Source organism: Canis aureus, chromosome 37 (assembly GCF_053574225.1).
Source record: "Canis aureus isolate CA01 chromosome 37, VMU_Caureus_v.1.0, whole genome shotgun sequence".
Taxonomy (NCBI): domain Eukaryota; kingdom Metazoa; phylum Chordata; class Mammalia; order Carnivora; family Canidae; genus Canis; species Canis aureus.
In genome coordinates this window covers 1513098-1536393 of record NC_135647.1, presented here as the reverse complement: position 1 = coordinate 1536393, position 23296 = coordinate 1513098, and the positions used below count along the sequence as shown (strand labels likewise).

The 23296-nt window shown below is 43.7% G+C and overlaps 4 protein-coding genes and 2 non-coding genes across 9 annotated transcripts; 1 reads left to right on the top strand and 5 right to left on the bottom strand.

Moving 5' to 3' along the window:
• Positions 1-1318: 1318 nt before the first annotated feature.
• Positions 1319-3409, bottom strand: LOC144306537 (histone H3.1). Its single transcript, XM_077885966.1, has one exon. It carries the CDS (start codon positions 3021-3023, stop codon positions 2613-2615), a length of 411 nt encoding a protein of 136 aa, XP_077742092.1. The 5' UTR covers positions 3024-3409; the 3' UTR covers positions 1319-2612.
• A 134-nt stretch (positions 3410-3543) lies between these two features.
• LOC144306540 (histone H2A type 1-E) lies at positions 3544-4602 on the bottom strand. The gene has a single exon (XM_077885968.1). The coding sequence runs from the start codon at positions 4581-4583 to the stop codon at positions 4191-4193; it is 393 nt and encodes a 130-aa protein (XP_077742094.1). The 5' UTR covers positions 4584-4602; the 3' UTR covers positions 3544-4190.
• A 126-nt stretch (positions 4603-4728) lies between these two features.
• Positions 4729-9410, top strand: LOC144306544 (histone H2B type 1-C/E/F/G/I). Of its 4 annotated transcripts, none has more exons than XM_077885976.1 (3): positions 4729-5576; positions 5719-5866; positions 7968-9410. In XM_077885976.1, the coding sequence occupies exon 1, from the start codon at positions 4881-4883 to the stop codon at positions 5259-5261; it is 381 nt and encodes a 126-aa protein (XP_077742102.1). In that variant the 5' UTR covers positions 4729-4880; the 3' UTR covers positions 5262-5576; positions 5719-5866; positions 7968-9410. The 4 variants fall into 4 exon arrangements, with proteins under 4 accessions (XP_077742102.1, XP_077742101.1, XP_077742103.1 ...); XM_077885975.1 differs by having other exon boundaries at positions 5711-5866; XM_077885977.1 differs by lacking the exon at positions 5719-5866.
• A 655-nt stretch (positions 9411-10065) lies between these two features.
• On the bottom strand, positions 10066-10137 carry TRNAM-CAU (transfer RNA methionine (anticodon CAU)). The gene has a single exon. It is a non-coding gene; the product is annotated as a tRNA-Met (tRNA).
• A 355-nt stretch (positions 10138-10492) lies between these two features.
• On the bottom strand, positions 10493-10563 carry TRNAG-GCC (transfer RNA glycine (anticodon GCC)). Its single transcript has one exon. It is a non-coding gene; the product is annotated as a tRNA-Gly (tRNA).
• An 11589-nt stretch (positions 10564-22152) lies between these two features.
• Positions 22153-23094, bottom strand: LOC144306523 (olfactory receptor 2B2). Its single transcript, XM_077885935.1, has one exon. It carries the CDS (start codon positions 23092-23094, stop codon positions 22153-22155), a length of 942 nt encoding a protein of 313 aa, XP_077742061.1.
• Positions 23095-23296: the final 202 nt, after the last annotated feature.

Sequence of the window (23296 nt, the reverse complement as noted above, 5' to 3'; positions counted from 1 at the left end):
TGTTGTATAATGAATTACTGCCCCCTCCCCCCAAAAAGCAACTTAGCAGCTTAAAACAACAAATTTGTTATTTCACACAGCTTCGGAAGTTTGGAAAACAGAGAATGGCTTAGGTGGGTGATCTGGTTCACGGTCTATCAAGAGTCAAGGTGACTGCAGGGACCATGGTCACCTGAGGATTGGCTGGGGCTGGACATGGTTCACTCCCATAGGTACTGGTAGTTCTTCACAGACTGTTGGAAAAGGACTGTTGGTTTGGGATCATGTGGGTCTCTCCACAGGGGTGCCTGAGTATCCTCCCAACAAGTCAGCCAGAAGCCACCAGAGCAAGTGGCCTGAGAGAGAGAGGGAGAGAAAACAAGGAGGAAACACCACCCTCTGTGACCTAGCCTCCAAAACAGCTCTCTATCACTTTGACTTTATGCCATTTGCTTTGTCCTGTTCCTTAGAAGCCCGTACCTAAGTCCAGCCCCAACTCCAGAGGAGAAGAATTGGCTCCATTTTTTGAAAGTAAGAATATCAAAGAATTTTTGAACATGTCCTAAAACCACCTTTTCTCTGTCCAAACTTAGCCTTCAAATAGGATATATCTTCACTGATGTACAGACTCCCAATTCCAGTAGATGCCCTTTCTGAGGAGCCGGGAAACATAACAACCTAGCTTCTGCCCTGGTCTTTTCACTTAAAGGAAAACAGGTTTTTCTGCCCCTAGCTCCCCCTCAACACCCACCCCCACAGTAATTCCCCTTTATTTTCCTGCAGCCATTGGATGCTTATCCAGATCTTCCATCTTAGGGTTTATTGAAAGAATCCTAAACAAATTGACCAACTTTGTCCCCTATTATTGGATACTTTGGGAGAAGATAAGCTTTTCTAGAGCTAGTGAGGGAGCGGTGATAGGCCCTGTTTAAACCCCGCTGTTGTCAATTTCACATACAAAAGGTAAGTAAAGATATTTTGGAAACTGTAAAGCTTTATATAATTGTTGTTGTATTTTATCTGCTCACCATGGGCATGAAAATAGTGGTGATGATGTACATCTAGGATGAAAGGTATAATGCACATAGTGGTAAGCACTCAGTGACTACCTATGGCTGACAGGGAACTGTCTTGTGTCTAAAAGACAGTTAATCAGCAACACATTCACTCAACTAGAATTTAATGAGCACCTGCTGTTAAGTCAAACTTTACTGTTTTAGGGATACAAGAGTAAACACAACGAGAAAAATCTTGGCCTTAGGACATGTATATTATATGGGGAGAGAAAGTGGGGCAAAAATTTATTATTTTTTTAAAGATTTTATTTATTCATGAGAGACAGAGAGGCAGAGGCACAGGCAGAGGGAGAAGCAGGCTCTTTGCAGGAGCACGATGTGGGACTCCTTCCAGACCCCGGGACCACACCCTGAGCCAAAGGCAGACACAACCACTGAGCCACCCAGGTGTCCCAGTGGGGCAAAATTTATGACTTTTAGACTTAGGTTCACACGTGATTTGAAGGGAACACTTCTGAGTATTTCATAGAAATATGTTGTCCTCTAAGGGACAATGTTTACAGGAAAGCTCGAGTAGAGAAGGGTTATTACCACCCAAATGGTCTCTGTGGTTGTACTCCAGGGAAGTCACTATTGTCAGGTTGTTGGGAGTCCAGTCTTGAGCAACCAGGTATTGAAATCATGCTGCCTGCAGTTTGCTCCTCATGCATACTCTATATTACCAGGCTCCTGGAAGCTGGCAAATAAGACCCAGAGAGAGGGCCAATTCACCGATTTTACAGTATTGTAGTTTAGAATGGGTGTGAAGGAAAATGAACATTTCAGAGCCTTATCCTATAGTTACCAGATGTTAATGCTAAACAATGAGAAAGTCAATTCTCATAAGAAATGGTCTTAACACTAGCTCATTTTATTGGTAAAGAGAGCTATGACTGCAGGCAAATTTTTGGAGTTGTATAAAAGAAATTGAGTGTCAATAAGAAAATGTGAGGCCTGCACACCTGCTAGATCCTAGACAGGATACCAGCACTGCCGGAGTTCAGCTTAGAGGCACTCCACACCTCCTGGGAACCTGGACAACTCAAAGCATTTTTTCTATGGAACAAGTAGAACTAGAACCTGCAACGTGCCCTTCTGCCATGCTGTGGGTATATGCCAGAAGGGAAGGACAACTCTGCTCCCAGCCTGACTGTATCAGATGTGGGGGCGGAAGGTACCAGTGTTTATGCTGAATCTCCTTATTTGGTGGGAAGGTGGTTAAGTCCCTTTGCTGCGAAACACTTTACGTATGGGCTACCCAAGGGATCAAGGCCGGGGGAGTGGGGGGGGACTCTGCAGACTGTAGCCGTTAAAAACTAGCTATTCGGCAACTGCTTCCATAGTAGTTAACGTATAGAGACAAGGCGTGGCCTTCCCAAATTACAAGTTCTACATACAGGAAACAGGATGCGGTTGTGCTGAAGACCAGGTTACAGCGCTCCGGTGGCGCTCGCAGGACCTTTCACTAGGTTCGCACTTCAAGGAACACCCAGCCCAGGAGTACAACAGCCGCTCTCGGTGAAAATGAAAGTGGCTCTGAAAAGAGCCTTTGGGAGGGACAAGCTTTGGAAAGACCGTTTACGCCCTCTCCCCGCGGATGCGGCGCGCCAGCTGGATGTCCTTGGGCATGATGGTGACGCGCTTGGCGTGGATGGCGCAGAGGTTGGTGTCCTCGAAGAGCCCCACCAGGTAGGCCTCGCACGCCTCCTGCAGCGCCATGACGGCCGAGCTCTGGAAGCGCAGGTCGGTCTTGAAGTCCTGCGCGATCTCGCGCACCAGGCGCTGGAACGGCAGCTTGCGGATCAGCAGCTCCGTGGACTTCTGGTAGCGCCGGATCTCGCGCAGGGCCACCGTGCCGGGCCGGTAGCGGTGCGGCTTCTTGACGCCGCCGGTGGCCGGCGCGCTCTTGCGGGCCGCCTTGGTGGCCAGCTGCTTGCGCGGGGCCTTGCCGCCCGTCGACTTGCGCGCCGTCTGCTTCGTGCGAGCCATGGGCTGGTGCTTGTACTGCGAAACCCGGCAACTGGAGAGTTGCTGCCGGGACCAGACTTTATACGGACAATCCCCTCCTGATTGGTCACAACTGTCGAGGAAGTAACCTGATTGGTTCTTAATCCAATCCTCATTGGAGTCCTATGGTCTCCCAAACGGCTTTGTTTTCCATACTAATGATTTTAGTCATAGTCCCTATTTTTATAGGAAAAAAACTACTTTCCTCCACCCTGTCTACTGTTCTCAACCAAAACGTTAAGATTTCGCCAGTGAAAGGGAATCGGACCTGGAATTTTGGAAGTCAGCGCCAAAATTGTCCTTAAAAAAAATGCATTTTAATTTCAGCCTTTCCCCCTTTGGGTATAATATGGGATAAAATTGGGGTCCCTGGGTGGCGCAGCGGTTTAGAGCCTGCCTTTGGCCCAGGGCGCGATCCTGGAGACCGGGGATCGAATCCCACGTCGGGCTCCCGGTGCATGGAGCCTGCTTCTCCCTCTGCCTATGTCTCTGCCTCTCTCTCTCTGTGACTATCATGAATAATAAATAAAAAGTTCAGTTTCATGAGAGCATTATTAAGACCAACTTTTATTTATTTTAAAGATTTTAGGTATTTATTTATGAGACAGAGTAGCAGAGACACAGGCAGAGGGAGAAACATTCTCCTCGCAAGGAGCCTGATGCAGGCCTCCATTCTGAATACGGGGATCACGCCCTGAGCTGAAGGCAGATGCTCAACCGCTGAGCCACCCAGGGGTCCCAAGACCTACTTTTAGTGATGGTATGGAGACCTAGAACAAAAGCGTTTTATTTTTACTTTTTGTTGTTGTTTTTGAACAAGTTTTAAGACTGGTGTGGAAGCCGCCTGGAGCACCAAATCTTTCCTTTGCCCTGCCTACTGTGGTGAGAGGTTGATAGGTGTTAGAAATTATTAACTTATTTTGATGCTATCAAATAGATTACAGTAAACGTGGTTTCATGGCTCTATAGTTGAACAAACGGAGTTGGAAGGACTTTTACCAGAAATGGCCAAGTCAAAAGGGAGACTAGGTATTGTCCCTAACACTTAGGTTATCGGTGGTTAAAGTTTCAAAAGTGTTCAGGTTCTTCCTCAGAAGTAGTGGGTGGCTCTGAAAAGAGCCTTTGGTTTGAATTGTTGCCCTCGAAACCTTACTTGCCCTTGGCCTTGTGGTGGCTCTCGGTCTTCTTGGGCAGCAGCACGGCCTGGATGTTGGGCAGGACGCCGCCCTGCGCGATGGTCACGCGGCCCAGCAGCTTGTTGAGCTCCTCGTCGTTGCGGATGGCCAGCTGCAGGTGGCGCGGGATGATGCGCGTCTTCTTGTTGTCGCGGGCCGCGTTGCCCGCCAGCTCCAGGATCTCGGCCGTCAGGTACTCCAGCACGGCCGCCAGGTACACCGGCGCGCCCGCCCCGACCCGCTCCGCGTAGTTGCCCTTGCGGAGCAGGCGGTGGACGCGGCCCACCGGGAACTGGAGCCCGGCCCGCGACGAGCGCGTCTTGGCCTTGGCGCGAGCCTTGCCGCCCTGCTTCCCGCGTCCCGACATAGTGAGTTACTAATAGCGTTTGTTAAGGGTGGCTAGAGCCCCACGTTCAGAAATGCACTTTTTATAGCTCCTCCTGGGCGCGAAAAGGACGCTATGCAATTGGCTAACATTTCATTTCAATTTAGACCAATGGAAACGCAACTCCGTAGAGTGACCATCTTGATTGGGTCAAACTGTGACGTGATGTCACCCAAGGTACTCTCCAATCACCAGCGATCCTCCCCGTCTCCTTTGCGTAAGTCATTATAATTGAAGAGGTGCGTTGCCCTGGTTCACTTTGCCTTCCTGCCGGTCACCATGCCCGAGCCCGCCAAGTCCGCGCCGGCCCCGAAGAAGGGCTCCAAGAAGGCGGTGACCAAGGCGCAGAAGAAGGACGGCAAGAAGCGCAAGCGCAGCCGCAAGGAGAGCTACTCGGTGTACGTGTACAAGGTGCTGAAGCAGGTGCACCCCGACACGGGCATCTCGTCCAAGGCCATGGGCATCATGAACTCGTTCGTCAACGACATCTTCGAGCGCATCGCGGGCGAGGCGTCGCGCCTGGCGCATTACAACAAGCGCTCGACCATCACGTCCAGGGAGATCCAGACGGCCGTGCGCCTGCTGCTGCCCGGGGAGCTGGCCAAGCACGCCGTGTCCGAGGGCACCAAGGCCGTCACCAAGTACACCAGCTCCAAGTGAGCGCGCTCTGAGGCACCATCCAACCCAAAGGCTCTTTTCAGAGCCATCTACACTCGCAGAGAAAGCAGCTGGTGCATTTCGCCTGCAGTATAACTGTTTGGGGCTAGGTTGAGAGAGGGGAGATCGCTGGTAAAACATTGGGTAAGCGTTTATTTAGGCTCACTATCAATGCAAATTTAGCACGGGTTCTTTGACGCTCTTTGGGAAGAGGGTTTCAGTTTTGTGCTCTGCCGCAATAGAAATTTCGCCTTTGATTACGCTTCATCAAGGAATCCCCGGATACTGAGCCTGGAGGATTGGCGGCAGATCCCTCCGGTAAGCAACCCTGCTCCATGGAGGGCAGTTCCCTAACTTAATCGTGTTCCTGAAGTCCTCGGCATCCTACTCCTCCCCTCTTGTCTTTGCTTTTTCCGGGGTTGATTTTTTTTCTTTCCTCTTCCATCCTTGAGAAACCCAGAGTGGTGCGTTAGGATTCGTTGTCCTCTTCTGCCATCCTGCGGCAAGAGGCGGAGGCAGCGGTCGAAGATTGTCTCCAGGTTCCAATGAACCTGCCTAAATGGCTCTCCTCAGAAGTTCAAAGTCCTGGGGACAGCCGTGAGCTGTAGGTAGGTACAGTTACTAGTTCTGTCTCTCTTTAACCACTGGATTTAACTGAGTTTCTCCAACAGTCACTCGTGCACACGACAGCGGGAAAGCCCAAGAGGAGAGCAAAAGTCATGGTGATTATTGCCATCTGGTCAAAGCTGCCAAAGAAAAATCCAAATACTCCCTACAATTTTTAAGAAATGAGGTATAAAGAGGGTTATGCACTCTCAATTCCTGGTCCTGAAAGTAATAAATGTTTTAATGTTTCCTGTAAACCAAAACACCTGATGGAACTCATACCCCTGATTTTGCTGAGCTGCCCTTTGAAGACACCTCAGCATTTACGAATATGATTACATGTAACTAAATTGTACTTTTTCCATCATGAACAGGTCAGTATAAACTTGGTAACCTTGGTCATTTTGCAGTTCCCTCTGTCCTTTTAAATATGCATGCTTCCCCCAAGTTTTACTCTTGCTCTCTTTGCAGGTAGTCTTTGTTTCCAAATGTTTGTCTTAGCCCTCCTTTGACACTTTTACTGCCTAACCAAATCCAAACATCCGATCAAAATGCTTGCATTAGCTTTCTGGTGTTGCCACAACAAAATACCATTTACTTGGCTGGTTTAAATAACCTACACGGACAGCCCGGGTAATTTAGCGGTTTAGCGCCGCCTTCAGTCCAGGGCATGATCCCGGAAACCCAGGATCGAGTCCCACGTCGGGCTCCCTGCATGGAGCCTGCTTCTCCCTCTGCCTGTGTCTCTGCCTCTCTCTGCCTCTCTCTGTGTCTCTCATGAATAAATAAATACAATCATAAATAAATAAATACTCATTTCCTCGTGGTTCTGGGGGCTACAAGTCCAAGATCCAGGTGTGAGCAGGGTTGGCTCCCCTTCTTGGCTTGCACCTGTGTCCTCATGTGGCCCATTTCGGTGTTTGCACACCTCTGGAGTCTCTTCTAAGAACATTAGTGCTATTGGATTAGGATCCTCCTTATGATTTCATCTAACTTTAATTACCTCTTAAAGGCCATGTCACACTGGGGTTAGGGCTCAACTATGAATTTTGAGCGAACACAATTCAATCCATAACAGCACATAAGGTCATTTTACTCTCAGCCTTCTATTCCAAATTATCTTTCATAAAATACTTCCCTTTAGCTCAAGCTGCAGCTAAAGACAGTCGTGCTGTCCACCTAACCAGAGATTTAAAGTCAAATATTCACAAGGGCCCACCCCATAAGAGCGAAACTGGCTGGATGCTAGAAACCAGGCCTTGTCCACAAAAAAAGGTGCTCTTTGCAATTTTTAATTGAAGCAACATAGGCTTTTGGCACCAAATTTCATTTTCCTTGTTTTAATAGCATATTTCTGTTCTCTTAATGCTGCTGTAAGAACAACCGTTGCACGAGGATGTTGAAAAAACTGCCAGCTAGCATCTGCCCATGAAAGGGACCAGTTGGAATGTCAGATACCTGAAGCAAATGAGGCCATGTGAGGGGTTTCACCTCATCATTGCCCTGCTGCAAACCCTGGACAGCAACTCTTTAAATTTTTTGAGAAGATATGCACTTTAGTATGGAATGTTCTAAATTTTCAATATAGGCAGCAGCTAATAAAAAATGTATGACGTGGTGCAGACAGACTAAAAGAAATATCTGCATTCTTCATCAAACCCTTAAGTTCGCAATTGGAGATCTCTGGGCATTAATGAAGATTTCTATGTCCCTGACAAGCTGTCCCGTGTACTTCTGCCACCAAAGCCCAGAGCACATGCCCAGATCTCCCCAGCTTCCTAAATCTTCCACTGAAAAGAATCTGTTCATCTGCTTGGGGCAGAGCACCAGGTCTTGCACACAGCAGGCACCCCCAGCTATTTTGTCCTATTTAAGTAAATGGAAAAAGAAGTAAACTAAAAGAAAAATTACCATTTCTTCAAGCTACTACTAGCAGTGAAATAAAAGTGGAAAGGGGTATTTGGAGGTATTTACTATGGATTTAATAGCTACCTGGGTAAATAAACCCATGCACCTCTAATGGGAGATTTATCTTACTGGGATACATTCTCCTCTACCTACTTTTCTTCCATCAGTCTCAACATTTTCTCTGTTTTCTTTTAGTGCTCTCCATCTCTCCTGTCTTGTGAAAGGAAGGAGACCGTAGAGGCCACAAGAATCTTAAACAGCTCCACCCCTTCTCTCAGCAGGACTCCCTTCTGCAAATGGCCCACCTTGTTCCCTGGACCCAGCTTCTTTCTTTCTCTTTTTAGCTCCTTGTTTTCTACTGTCTATTTAAATGAGATACAGACTCACATGCTGTTTAAATCAACTATGTAGTGAATCACTGATTTTATTTTGTTTTACTTTACCTTCATGCATATAGAAGAGTTAAGAACCATATTGTCTTCAGATTGAACAAAGAAATATCATAATGTAAAAGTCTTGAAGGAAAAAAGAAGATTCCAGTTAGTTAGCATCTTATGACTATTTTTAGAGAAAGACACCAAAAAACCAATACTGCACCGTATGTTATTGACTAAAAATTTAAATTAAAAAAGGAAAATTAAAAAATAAATAAAAAAGAGAAAGGCAATCATGTGCAGACCTAGAATTTAAATGTGACTTTCAGAGGTCATAGCAATCTGAAGTCGATGTCTTTGAAAATTCTTCACCAGAAATATCCGTGGCCAGGTCCATTTTATGAAGCCCTATAGGATCTATTCCTCTGCAGCTGCAAAGGGGATTTCCCTCACCTGCACTAAAAAAGGTCTGGGTTTTCAAGCCTTGGTGCTGGCATTCCACTAGTTGGTACCCACCGATAGAAGCAGGCCTGAGAATGAAATGTTGACATGGAGAAGGAAAAGGGGGATTATTACTAAGAGAGGTATGAGTTGTCAGAATAAATTACTAGCTACTTGGAAGTGAAGGAAAGCATACCAGGGCGCCAGTCATTGGTGCCATGTGGTCGCTTCCACATTACCTCATCTGCAGAGCAGTGCATCTTTGCTTGCGCTTAAATCATTAGGCTATTTTATAGCTTGATAGAGATAGAATGTAAGTGGTAGATATCAATAAAGTGCAGATGATTCCAGGTGACGAGTGTGGAAAGGAAGGTGGGGAAGAATGAGCTGGCCTCCGTCTCCTTGTCCTCCTCCAAAGCTCATCAGATTTGAGCTCTGCAAGAGGAATATAGCTTCATGCAAGGAACTTCCAGGCCTCTGTGAAATCCTGTGCTTTGGAAATCTCAATAGTCAGCATTGATATAGGACTTTAATTCAAAGCTGCCAAGTGAGGACTACAATTGAAGATGAATACTTTGAGGAATCAGGAGACTCGAGATCTACTATCCAGCTGCTACTGCCACTCTTCAAAAATAAAAATCATTCATTCAACAACAAGAATGGGAGAGAAGCACAGCAAATTCTTGCAGACTTGCCCTGAGAAAGATACTAGGTTTGGGACTATGGGTAAAAAGAGTGGTTCAGTTTTTGTGGGCTTTTTTTTATTTTAAATATAGAGATTTCTAGTGAATATGCCATAATATTAAATAATCGTGTGTGGTTATTTTTGTATTCTTCCATAATTTTTTAAAAGGTAAAATAAGGTGGAGAAAACTCAAATACTGGTGTTTGCTGTATTAGAAATTGCAACTTTTAACATACTTACAAAATCACCAGTACTTAAGATGTGCCAGGTAGTATTCTAGATACTACAACAACCACAGTGGCAAAACAGACAAAAAAACCAAAAACTCTGTTCTTGTGAATTTACATTTCAGGGGAGAGAAAATATATACTATAAAATATACCATACAGCAGGTAGGGCTAAGTGCTAAGAAGGAAAACAGAGCCGGGATGGGGAGGTGGGGGAGATTGCTGGGGAAGTTGCTATTTTAAATACTCCAAACTGCCCTTAACTGAATCTCTAAAGCTGAGACTAGCCCTATACGGTGATTTTTGAACTCGAAACTTACGTCTGGTTCACAATACGGTAGTAGGTAGAGATGGTGACCTTTCCACTGATGGGTTAAAATGAATCCTCTGCTCTCCACATGGGGAACCTGACATTACTTAGTTAGAAATTCCTGGTTGGTACATGAATTTCGTCCAAAAGTTGCAGAACCTTAGTTAGAAACGCAGAGACAGGATTTGTTCTAAATGCATCCAATGGGGGGGGGGAGGGGGGAGCGTTGAAAATCAAAACAAAACTACAGCCAGCTTAGCAGAGGATGGTTTCGATCCATCGACCTCTGGGTTATGGGCCCAGCACGCTCCCGCTGCGCCACTCTGCTCCACTGACAGAGTCCGTTTTAAGCAGTTCCTTTATTTTATTTCCTCTAGTTGCCACCTTTATCCTAATTTTTTTTCCCCCGCAAAGTCTATACTTTGGTTTTACCCATATTCCCAACGAGAGAATGAATCCAGGGCACATACTCTGAAAGCAGAAAATTCGATGTTCCTGTCGGGAAAGAGCAGTCGCCAGCCTGACCCACTGACTTAAGTGGAAGCTCCTCCGCGTCTCGTCTTAAAGTCCCACAATGGATATGAAAGCTCAGACACTGGACGAGGGAGGTATCCTACTACTCCACGGGAGCAATTCCGAAATAATTTGAAAGGACTGCAAGAAAAGAAAACTTGAAAGGCCTGTGCATTGGCCGGGAATCGAACCCGGGCCTCCCGCGTGGCAGGCGAGAATTCTACCACTGAACCACCAATGCCTCCTGGCAGGCGGGCAGCGCCACTGCTGGAAGTGCTGTCACCTGCTGTTGCTCACGGATCCTAACACACCTGCCTACTTTTTCTTTAGCTCTTGTCCTGCTCTTACTGCCTAGAACTTTGCCATGACCCTTCTTCCCCTCCTTTCAGGAAAAGCTCACCTGCGTTGCAAATTCCCTGGGCACGCGGTGACTCCAGCGCGGTCTGACCCTTGGGGACCGCGCAGGGAGGGGCCCGGTACCGCCCTCTGCTGGCCGCCCCTAGAACAGCAAGGCTGGGGATTAGGCACGCTTCAGTTGCTATGGTTATGCAGGTGACGCTAGACTCCTTCCAGTCAAAGCGAGCACACACAGACCTCTTAATGGAGGGTAATTTTCAAAAGCATAAAAACAACAAAACAGGCACAATCACAACTCTCGTACGACTATAAAAATGAACCGCTAAAAATAAAAAAATTTAAAAAAAATTAAAAAAAATTTAAAAAAATTTAAAAAAAATTAAAAAAAATTAAAAAAAATTTTTAAAAAAATGAACCGCTTTTCGGCTCATCAATGAAAGAACGGAGGAGATGTTACTACCAGGTCAAAGGAGAAATCAAAGGAATATTGATGTGATATTGATCACGATTATTGACGTGAATGTGTAAATAGGGGTAAAACTGGCTTTTCCGCTGGGGGCAGTGGGCAGGGGAGGAAGGAGATGTTCAATCAGGAGACGCAATTAATTTGCATGTCTATAGACACGAATTATTTTCTATCGTTTGGTTCTACAGTTTGCAGAGTCCTTGGATCAGAACCGGATGATGCAGAAGGGTATTCCAAAATTTCCCTTTGAAGCACAGATTTTTCTACGACCTTTTTCTTTTTAAAGATTTTTTTTAACTTGTTTATTAATGAGAGATACAGAAAACGGGGGGAGGCAGAGACACAGGCAGAGGGAGAAGCAGGCTCCATGCAGGGAGCCCGACGTGGGACTCGGGACTGGACCCCAGGTCTCCAGGATCACACCGTGGGCTGAAGGCGGCGCTAAACCGCTGAACCACCGGAGCTGCCCTTCTGTCTTTTTTTTTTTTTTTTTTTTTTTTTTCCAGGGAGATTTTGCCAACTTTGAGTGCAAACACAGGGCCAGACTCCCAAGTTACACACACCTTTAAAATCTCACCCTTGTTCAAAGCCCAAAGTCTCCTGCTTCTGGCCATCTTTCCTTAGGGTGGGAATGGGGTCCTTCACATGTGGGCTCACAGATCTGTGAGAATGTGCTGAAAGACCCCCACATCCTCCCTAGAAGCCTGCACGTGCCTACATGCATTTGCAATTGATTTCCCATATTGGGCTTAGGATGAGCCCCAGGGGGCGCTCCCTCTTTTACGTGGAAGGGGTTCCTTCTTAAGCACCATACTGGACCATACATTCATTCATTCAGACAGCTCCCCTCTCAGGAACCACAGCCTCTCCCTGCCCCCAACCAGCTTTCAGCTTAGGTTGGGGGCAAGGAGATGAAGAGAGAATGTGTAACTAGGTATAGATAAACCTGAATTCCTTAAATCATGCGTAAGGCCCTATGTGTCTGTTATACACACACACACACACACACACACACATGCACACACATGCACCCCTCATCTGTTCCTACTCCAGCTTCTTCACTGTGTTCCAACCATGAAGAATTATGGAATTCCTCAGAAGCCTCCAAGCACAAGCCCAAAATGCATGTTTAGCGTCTCTTCCTTATGACCACCGAGCTCTCCCCTCAAATAGTTATCCAGTCTCTCCTCTCCTCAGTCTCTGCCCTCCTTAGGCGTGTCTTTCAGGGGAAACTATACATCATCTTTATCACTGAGGCCTTTCCAGAATACTCTACATAACACAGCAACACCCTAGAAAAACACACACGTTCTACCCCTCTTTCTGGCTTTGTGTTTTTTCTCACACATTGCGTTCCTTGTGACACACCATTCTTCTTTTTTTTTTCAATCTTCTGACACTTACCAGATGAGATGCTCCAAACAGAGATTTGGCATGTTTAGCTTACTTACTGCTACATCTCTAACTTCTGAAATCATAGAGGCAACAACTAGATGCTCAGTATTTATCAGTTGAGTAGATGGATGTATTTGCATTCTCCAGCATGGTATTGTAGTACACCCTTGCAGGGCACAGTATTGGCTGACTCCTCATCACTCTACTTTTGCCTCTTCGAACTGACAATAGGTCCAATCTCAGGATCTCCCAATTAGTTTAAGCCAGTGGCTCTCAAACTTCAGCATGCGTGGGAATCACCCGGAGGGCTTATTAGACACAGATGGCTGGGCCACTCACTCTAGAGATGCCAATTCAGTAGATTGCTGGTGGGCACAAGAATTGACATTTGTAGCAAATGCTCAGGTGGTGCCAGACTTAAAAGAATCACACATGGGCCCTGCCATGCCCTGCTTGCTGGGATTGTTTCAGAAAGCCAGGAGTCAGCTACTCAAGTACAGTTCCTCCCCCCCCCCCGCCCCGCCCCCGGCTATATGGTCTTAGGTCTAAATGGGCACATACCCATGTTGACCTAGTCTCCTTGAAAGCAAGAACTTCTACTGAAAAACTGAGAGATAGCAATTTTTTCTCCTACTAGGCAGGAGCCAGGACTGCAGCCGTAGATGTGGATACATGTCCCTTCCTCCTTCATCAGTTCTTTGGCTGGCCTAATAATCCAATTGACAGATTCACACGAGAAAAACAAGTTTAACCTCCTAGTACAGGAGCCCCATAAAAACATGAGACTCAAAGAACTGAGCAAAGCAGACAGCTTTGTACCTTTCAGACAAAGAAACAATAAATCTGTGAAGAACTGACAAGACAAACATAGCAAACATACTTTGTTATTCTCAATTTGATTTTTCTCTCTATCCCTATTGATAAAGACTCTGCAGGGGAGGAAAACAACTTTTCTCCTATTCTTCATTGCTCTTGGCTGAAGACACCCCTCTCCCCATACAAAAGAGATGAACAAGAAAAAAAGGGCAAGTTTAATGACAAGTACACCTGCTGAATACATAGGAGAGACCCGTACTTAGAAAAGCCCCCCAGAATGGCCCAAGCCACCCATTTAAATACCATCTTCAGCTAAAGATGTTGGGTGAGAGTGGGAAAGAGGCAGTTGTAGGAAGTTACCAGGCAAGGCACAGTGAAGTTGTTACACAGATTTAAGTCTGGTGCCTTCTTCCTTGATAGAATTGCTAGTAATTTGGAGTTATCACTCTCTTCCCAGTATAAAGAGGGAGTCACCCATGCAAATGGAGATTTCTCTTCTAAATGTAAATTGCCTTTACAAAACGCTGACTTCTGCTCTGTTTTTAGTTTCTGGGTCTGCTTTTTCTCAAAAAAAAAAAAAAAAAAAAAAAAAAAAAAACACACAAAAATCAGTTGATTTGGTATGGATTATTTTACTATCCCTCAACTGTGGTTTTCTTTTTAACAGCCCTAAATTCCCTATTTCTAGTGATAATTTTATATTCTACTTTCTGGTACAGGGAGGGTACCTTGCACATGGGAGACTTAAGTCCTGTTTTCAGGGAGACAAGCAGGGTCAGACTATCCTTGCACTGGTTGTTTCTCAAGTATCTTTAATTTCAAAAAAAAAAAAATGTGTCAAAGTGGTGAATTTTGGAGTGGCATGTTCTGCTCTCCTTCACATCATTCCCACAGACTCGAGGAAAGAATATCTGGAAACCAGAATTAGTTCTGACTCCTCTCTCTTACAGGCATGTCTAATCTATCAGTAGACGGTGCCAGCTCTTATTTCAAAATACATTATTAAAAAGAAAACCACGGGCCCCAAATGGTGGCTTTTAGGCCAAGTCACCAAACCTGGACTTAATACCGAACCCAACTGCAGTTTTGACCTCCCCCAGAAATGCATTCTCACCCAATCAATCAGGAACTTTCTGGTCAGCACCAGTGAGGTATTCTGGGGCCTGGGACTGCTCCATTCCTGACCCCAAAGCAAAATAAAGTAATTTTCAGGATAGAACTCTCTGCTTTTCCCCTTAAGGAACTTGCCTGAAACAATATTTTCTTTTGCTTAATAACTTACCTAGCCCACCCTCGTTCCTGTAGAAGCCTCCCATTTTGTACACCTCCCCAGAACTCCCATCGACTTGGCCGGCAGGATGCTGCCCAATCCATGAATCACTTAATAAAGCCAATTTGACTGTTTAAAAAACAACCACCACAGGCCCCAAATGCCATCACTGAGGCTAAAGGCCCAAGTCTGGAAACCAAGACGTAATACCTAATCTAATTGCAATTTTACTCTCCAGGAACATAACCTTTGACCAGTTAACATGGGATTACCTGGTCAATACCAGGGATTTACTGATAGATTCTCTTCCACTCCCCTTAGGAGGGCGCCCTTGCCTAAACAATGCATTACTTGCTAATAAATTCCTTTAATGGCCTCTCTCCACCTTTATAAACCTTTCTTTAGTTTTCTTTTAATTTAAAGTTTAGTTAACATACAGTGTGATATTGGTTTCTGGAGAATTCTGGAGAATCACTAGAATTTAGTGATTCATCACTTACATACAACATCCAGCGCTCATCACAACAGTTGCCTCCTTAATGCCCATCACCCACTTAGACCATCCCACACCCACCTCCCTCCATCACCCCTCAGTTTGTTATCTATTGCTAAGAGTCTCTTATGACATGTTTCCCTCTCTTCATCTCCCCCTTCCCATATGTTCATCTGTTTTCTTTTTTTTTTTTTTTTAAGATTTTATTTATTTATTCATGAGAGACACAGAGAGAGAGAGAGGCAGAGACACAGGCAGAGGGAGAAGCAGGCTCCCCGCGGGAAGCCCAATGTGGAACTCGATCCCAGGACCCCAGGATCACACCTTGAGCCGAGAACAGATGCTCAAACTCTGACCCACCCAGGCATCCCTGTTCATCTGTTTTCTTACTTAAATTCCACATATTAGTGAAATCATATGGTCTTTGTCTTTCTCTGACTTATTTCGCTGAGCATAATACACTCTAATTCCATCCACGCCATTGCAAATGGCAAGATTTCTTTCTTTTTGATGGCTGAGTAATATTCCATTGTGCATATAAACCACATCTTCTTTTTCCATTCATCAGTCAATGACATTTGGGTGTCAATGACATTTGGGTGTTCTCTGTAGTTTGGCTATTGCTGATAATGCTGCTATAGACATCGGGGTGCATGTATCCCTTTGAATCAGTATTTTTCTATCCTTTGGGTACCTGGTAGTGCAATTGCTGGGTCATAGAGTAGCTCTATTTTTAAGTTTTTGAGAACCTTCATACTGTTTTCCAGAGTGGCTGCACCAGTTTACATACCTACCAACAGTGCAAGAGGGTTCCCCTTTCTCTGCATCCTCATCGATACCTGTTGTTTCTTGTGTGGTTAATTTTAGCCATTCTGACTGCTGTGAATTGCTATCTCATTGCAGTTTTGATTTGCATTTCCCCAATAATCAGTGATGTTGAGGATCTTTTCATGTGTCTGTTAGCCATTGGGCTGTCTTCTTAGGAAAAGTGTCAATTCATGTCTTCTACCCATTTCTTAACTGGGTTAAGAACAAAAACTTAAAAACTTATTTGTTTTGGGGGGGTTCAGTTTTGTAAGTTCTTTATACATTTTGGATGCTAACCCTTTATCAGATATGTCCTTTGCAAATATCTTCTCCCACTCCACAGGTTATCTGTTAGTTTTGTTGATTGTTTCCTTTGCTGTGCATAAGTTTTTTTTATCTTGATGAAGTCCTAATACTTCATTTTTACTTTTGAAAAACCTTTCTTTAATTTAGCTCAGTGGAGCTCTACCTGCTAGATGGGATGCTGCCCAATTCACGATTTATCTGATGAAGCTAATTAGATCTTCATATTTATTCCGCTGAATTTTTATCATTTAACAATACCCAGAATTTCGCCACTGCTCACCACCTCCTCTATCATTACAACCTGGTCCATGCAACTAGCATCTCTTACCTCGATTATTACAAATGCTGCTAATGCTCTCCTTCTGCCCTGTTGGTATTATAGTCTGTCTTGTCCCTCCTCTATTCAAATTGTCTTACCCATCATAAAAAACAAATCCTACAGTGACCCATCCTTCCTGTAGGGGAGGAAACTTTTCCTCTACTCTCTTAAATTCAGTTGCTGGGACATGTCAACTAAACTGATGAAAGACATTAATGGGAGAAAAAGCATACTGATTTTATTTTCAACTTTATGTGTATGGGTACTCCACGGGAAAGAAATAAAAAATCCAAGGAAGCCGTTAGACTTGGAAGCTGATATTCTATTTTACCAAAGAGTGAAAAATTGTGGAGAAATGACCTGACAAAGGACAAAGGGGTTTAGCTTCTGGGAGCATGAATTGAGGGAAGGAAATATGTAAGGAAATTAATAGAAGAGAAGGCTTATGTTACTAAGGTTTGTTTGTACAGACTCACCTTGGTGCCAACTTTCCATCTGCCTCATATCTATAAACATTCTCCAGAGAAGGGATTTCTGGCAGTCATCATTTCTCAGAATTTTCTGCTTTCTGTCACATAAGGAGGCTCCAAGAAGGTTTCTTTCTGCCTCTTTTGAGTCTTAATTGCCTTCAGCTGAAAATAATCTATATGCTAATATAGCATATGTTGGCTGGCACATTCTGATCCTCTCCATACCTCAACCTCTAATCTGTCTCCCATGCCTCTCTCCCTTATTCACTTCACCACGGCCTCACTGCTGTGCTATATGCAGGATAGGAAAAATCATTTCCCCCTGTTAACCTTAAAAATATAACTGCCAGTTATTTTACCAGCGAAAATGGATTCACTGAGCCATAGCCAGAGACTTGCAATCTGGGACAGTCAAAGCCATAGGCAAAGGAGATGAACACACTTTCTTAGAGGATCAGGGGAACTGGGAAAAGCTGTGCTAAACTAAAAGTCCATTGGAGCAAACAGATTTCAAAATGTCCTGGCTTTTCATTGGCTGAATTATGATAGTGTCTCATTGGGCTCTTAGGGGTGGAGCGCGGTAAAGCAGTATCCACCCTCAAGGTCTATGTCTTTCTATTGCATCTGCAACTGACAGCGCTGAGCATGAGAGCTCCCTCACCTGGCCTTCTGACTCCATTGAAGATACTTCCTTTTATTAATTTTCATAGCTTCTACCCTTCTAGGTTCTTGGCTGAGACACCACTGTAATAAAGGTAGATTAACAGGAGAAAAATAAACAAGCATACTAACATGGATACCTCCTGTATACTTGGGAGAGACCCAGGAGAACCTGGTCTCAAGTCACTGCCTTTAAATACGTCTCCAGCTAAAGACATGATCCATGTTTGGGACCCAGAGGGGAGGCAGTCCTGGGAAATTTTCAGGCAATGTAAACAAGCATATGGTTGTTATGCAGATTTAAGTTTGTGCCTTCTCCACTGATCAATGTTTCTAGAGATTGATCATTCTGCTCTTCAAGGTACAGAGAGGGTATGACTTTAAAGGACAATTCTTGCCTCCTGTGGATCTAGGAAGTGGCTGCAAACCTCCTTGCAAGTCTCCCCGTTCTGGTGAGACTTCAGAAACTAGAGGCCATAGAGCAAGGCTGAGCGTGGGGACGGTGACGCTGACACTCTTACAGGGACAATCCAGTGAGAATCAGGTCTGTTGTAAAAATGTGGAGGAAATGTTTGCCACCTCTTGGATGTTAAGTAGGAAGCTTCTCTAGGAGAGAGAGACATGGGCTCAAGGTCGAAGACAGTGCATTCACAAATGTGAAGGAGGCTCATCTAAGGAGGGAAGCTGATGGACAGGGAAGTGGAAATGAAAATCTCAGAGGTCAGGGAATATGCATCTTTGTCCTCAAAATTCCCAAGACCTTTCTTGGCCAGTGGTGACATTCAAAGTCTTGTCCCTGTGAAAGGATTTCTATCTAAAATGGAACTGGAGGATATGAAATGGAGACTCTCCTACAAACATCTTTAGAGGAAGGGAACATAAGCCCCTAGAGACTCATTTCCCATAAGTACATGATGTACAGAACACCAAGACTTATCTCCTGACCAATAAACAGCCTCAAGAATCTCACCCCACGGTGCCTGGATGGTGCTGTTGGTAAGCACCTGTGAGCTTTTTAAAATTTATTTCAGAGGAAGCCTGGGTGGCTCACTGGTTGAGTATCTGCCTCCAGCTCAGGGTGTGATCCTAGAGTCCCAGGATCCAGTCTTAGGATCAAGTCCCACATCGGGCTCCCTGCACAAAGCCGGCTTCTCCCTCTGCCTGTCTCTGCCTCCCTGCCCCCCCCCCGTGTGTGTGTGTGTGTGTGTGTGTGTGTGTGTCATGAATAAATAAATAAAATCTTAAGAAAAATAAAATAAAATGTATTTTAAAGGGGGGAGGGAGAAGGAGGCTGCCCTCTGAGCAGGGAGCCCCATGTGTGACTGGATCCCAGGACCTGAAATCATGACATGACCTGAAGGGCAGACATTCAACTGACTGAGCCATCCAGGTGCCCCTTGATATAGTTTTTAAAAGGTGAATAACACTAGAGTCATACAGATAGTAATTAGACAATTGAATTTGTGTATTTGTGTGTAAGTTAAACACAGACATAATCACACTGTCATATTTACTATCTTACACTTTATCCACTCTTTACATTAGAAATATTATATTAGCACAAATATACATGCTTATTCAGTATACAGTATACCCCGCTTGTTGATGATTCTTAGTAGTGCGTCTTCCTTACTGGAAGGATGGCAGGTAAAGAAAATGCAAATCCACTGTTTGAAGTCCTTTTCTGGGAGAGAGCTAACAAGAGAAGTAACAAGTCATCTCTACCCTGAAAGTCTTCCAGCTGGACCAAGAATTAAATCAATGGGAGACAGATTCACACAAGAGGGAAAAAAAACAACATCAAAAACCTACATTTTATTAAGTGCACCTAGAGGCCCAATTATGAAATTGAGGCCCTGAAGAAATGACCAAGGCAGGCAGCATTTATATATTTTAGACAAAGAGACGATAAATCTGTGAGGATTTGACAGGACAAAGAAAACTTAACTTTGGGAGCTCAAATAGTGAGGAATTCTAAACAGAATCTGGGCTCAGGTAGTAATTAGGGAGATGTAACAAGAATTGCTTATACAGCCTTCTTGGCCCATCTCTGGTCAGAAAGCTGTCTCTCTATGTGCCCTGATACAGGGAGGTTAACTTTCTGGGAGATTCATTTTCTGCTTTCAGGGGACAGAGGAGGGTCAGAGTGTCCTTGCACAGACTGCCTCTTAAGTAACTTTTATTTAAAATAATCAATATGACAAAGTGGCCCTCTTGGGGTGTCAGTGCTTTTGCCCTCCACATCATGGTTCCGTAGAAGTATCTTAGTCTCATAATGTATCCCTTCAAAGGGGAGTCCGGGAAATGATGCCAATCATTGCATGCTTTATTGATGGTATGTTCCCACTTGTGACTTTATAGATCTCATTGCTGCTCATGTTCCCACTATCCTGTAGTATATAATATGAAGTAAATACCTCTGCATTAATTTATGTTCAATTTCATCCATTTATTTATGGCTTCTTTTATTTTTATTTCTGATTTCCATAGAATTATCAGTTATTATCAATTATGATTTCTCTCAGTTTGGTGTCACTTTTAATCTAAGAAGCCTATCATCTTTAAGTTCATACAAATTATTGATAAGTGCATATTCTGTTTTTTTAAGATTTTATTTATTTATTCATGAGAGACACAGAGAGAGAGAGGCAGAGACACGGGCAGAGGGAGAAGCAGGCTCCTCACAGGGAGCCCGATGTGGGACTGTATCCAGGGACCCCAGATCACGCCCCGAGCTGAAGGCAGACGCTCAACCACTGAGCTACCCAGGTGTCCCATTAAGTCCATATTCTAGTAGGACAAGTGAATATAATTCATAGGACAACAGTGCTTTCCTTCCAGAGCGGTAGGGTTTTAGTAATCACCTTTTAAGGGAGGTTTTACAAGCAGATAGTGTAAATGCCACTTTTAGACAAGAGGCTTGATGACCCCTGAGCTGAATGCCAATAGGCTCATTCAAAATAGCCATAGGCCCTAACTAACCAACAACCTGGTTGGGCTACTTCCAACCAGGCACAGTTAATAAAAAAGGGAACATTCCATACATCCCTATACCTCCCTCATTCTGCCCTGTAATTGTGGGTCCTCAGGACTGCCTTGTGGCAGACAGTCTCTGCTTTGCTGTCCTGCCCTACTACTCCCTTGCAGTATATTCAATAAACTTCGTTCTGCCCTGGGTATATCCTTTCACTGCCGGTGCTGCTGGACTCCCATCCAATGGGGTCACCCCACAAATAGGAGCAAATAGGATTACTTTACCATCTTAGTCATTACCGCTCCATATTATACAAACTGTGAGAAGTGTGCAAATTCTACTCAGAAATCGAGATACGTTATATGTATATAACATTCTCTAACAATAATAGTCTAGTAAAATAGACTGTTAGTTTAGTATTTATTGTTCTAAATGAAACCAGAATGGATTCTAATTATTTATAGTATATAATTTAAATAATGTATTAAATACATCAACTTATATATTAAATATATCAACTAGTATATATATTAAATATTACTCATTATTTAAGGTAATAAGTGATATATTACATAAAATAATATATTAAATAATATGTATTTAGATAATAAATATATATCATATACTTATTAATATATTTTAATATAAATATATCCTTTAAAATAATCACAAACTGATAGTAAATATTTGTATATATATTTTGTATAAATTGTATTAAAGTTTGCCATTATATCATGTATTGAGTCAATTAGCGGCTCATCTTCAAAAACACAAAATGCCTCAATTTCCATCACTCTAATTTCACTGCTATTCTTCACAATTCTTTTAAAGGTCACTGACACCAAATTTGAGATCATATCAAAATTTATCTCTGGTAGTCCAGTATATATTTTTTATTTATTTATTTATTTTTTATTCATGAGAGACACACAGAGAGAGAGGCAGAGACACAGGCAGAGGGAGAAGGAGCCTGACATGAGACACGATCTCTAGTCTCCAGGATCACAACCTGGGCTGAAGGCGGCCCTAAACCACTGAGCCACCCAGGCTGCCCCCATATTATTTATTTAGACTTCAAAATACAACTGTATTTTCTTTGGGGAATTTCCTCTCATACTTTATTCTTTTAGTGTCTTGCTTCCATTCTCTTTTTTAATTACATCTCTCACCGATGGAGAAAAAAGATAGGAACTTAGCAAAATTTATTTATTTTAAATATTAGTCCAGCAGTCTTTAAAGTGTGGTCCCCTGATCAGCATTACCTAGGCATTCGTTAGACATGCAAATTTCTAGCCCCCTTGTCACCCAGACCTTAGAAAACCTGAGAGGTTTGGGAAATAGAAATGAAATAAATTTTCTATCAATGACATTTTATTTGAGGAAGATCACTATAATAGCTCTTTCTAAGAGTAGTGAGAATAAGGCAACTTGTAGACAATTAAATTATTAAAATGCATAAACCTCAAGTCTTTCAGAAGGCCTATCATTTGGGCATTCCTATTTCTTGATTAAGAAGATCTTCAGAATCAACCTCCTAAATGCTCCCTTTACATCTTTGTTTCTTAGTGTGTATATAAGGGGGTTCAACATGGGTGTGATGATTCCATAGAAGAGGGACACCATCTTCCCCCGGTCCTTTGAGTTGGGTGATGGTGGTTGCAGATACATGTAGATAGCAGTGCCATAAAACAGTGACACCACAATTAGATGGGAGCCACAGGTGCCAAACGCTTTTCGCCGGCCTTTGGCTGACTGAATCCTCAACACTGCTTGGACAATAAAACCATAAGATATAAGGATGAACGTTACAGGTATTAGAAGGAACAGCACACTGATAAAGAATAGTTCAGCCTCGTTTGCTGTTGTGTCTACACAGGACAACTTGAGCAGAGCAGGGACTTCACAAAAGAAGTGATCTACTTCTCTATGGCCACAGAGAGGCATCTGAAGGGTCCAGGTGGATTGCAACACTGAGTTGCCAAAGCCACTGAGCCAGGATGCAGCCGCCAGCTGGAGGCACAGCCTTTGGTGCATGATAACTGAGTAATAGAGAGGCCGACAAATAGCTACAAACCTATCAAAAGACATGACAGCCAAGAGAAGACATTCAGTGGAACCCAAGGCCAGGAAAATGAAGAGCTGGGCCACACAGCCACCATAACTAATCACCTTCCTGGTGCTGCATATGTTTACCAGCATCTGTGGAACTGTACTTGTGGTATAGCAAAGGTCCAGGAGTGACAGATTGGTAAGAAAAAAGTACATAGGGGTATGGAGTTTGGGGTCCAGATAAGACACAAGAATTATTGTCAGATTGCCAAAGATAGTCAAGATATAGGAAACCAGGAAGACCACAAAGAGTGGGAGCTCTAGCCATGGTCGATCTGAGAAACCTAAGAGGATGAACTCCTGTGGGATGCTTTCATTTACCTGGTTCATGTTAAATGGTTTAGCATTTTGTTCCCTGAAATATAAAAATTCAGTAAGTTAATAAATGCAAATAAATTTATTTACTGCCAGTTGGTAACAATCATTTTGTAAATAATTTACATAAATTATAGACCGGTGGTATTAAAAATGCAAAAAATGTATTGATAAAAATATAAATACCTTTCCAACTATTTCAAAAGTGTTTCTGTAT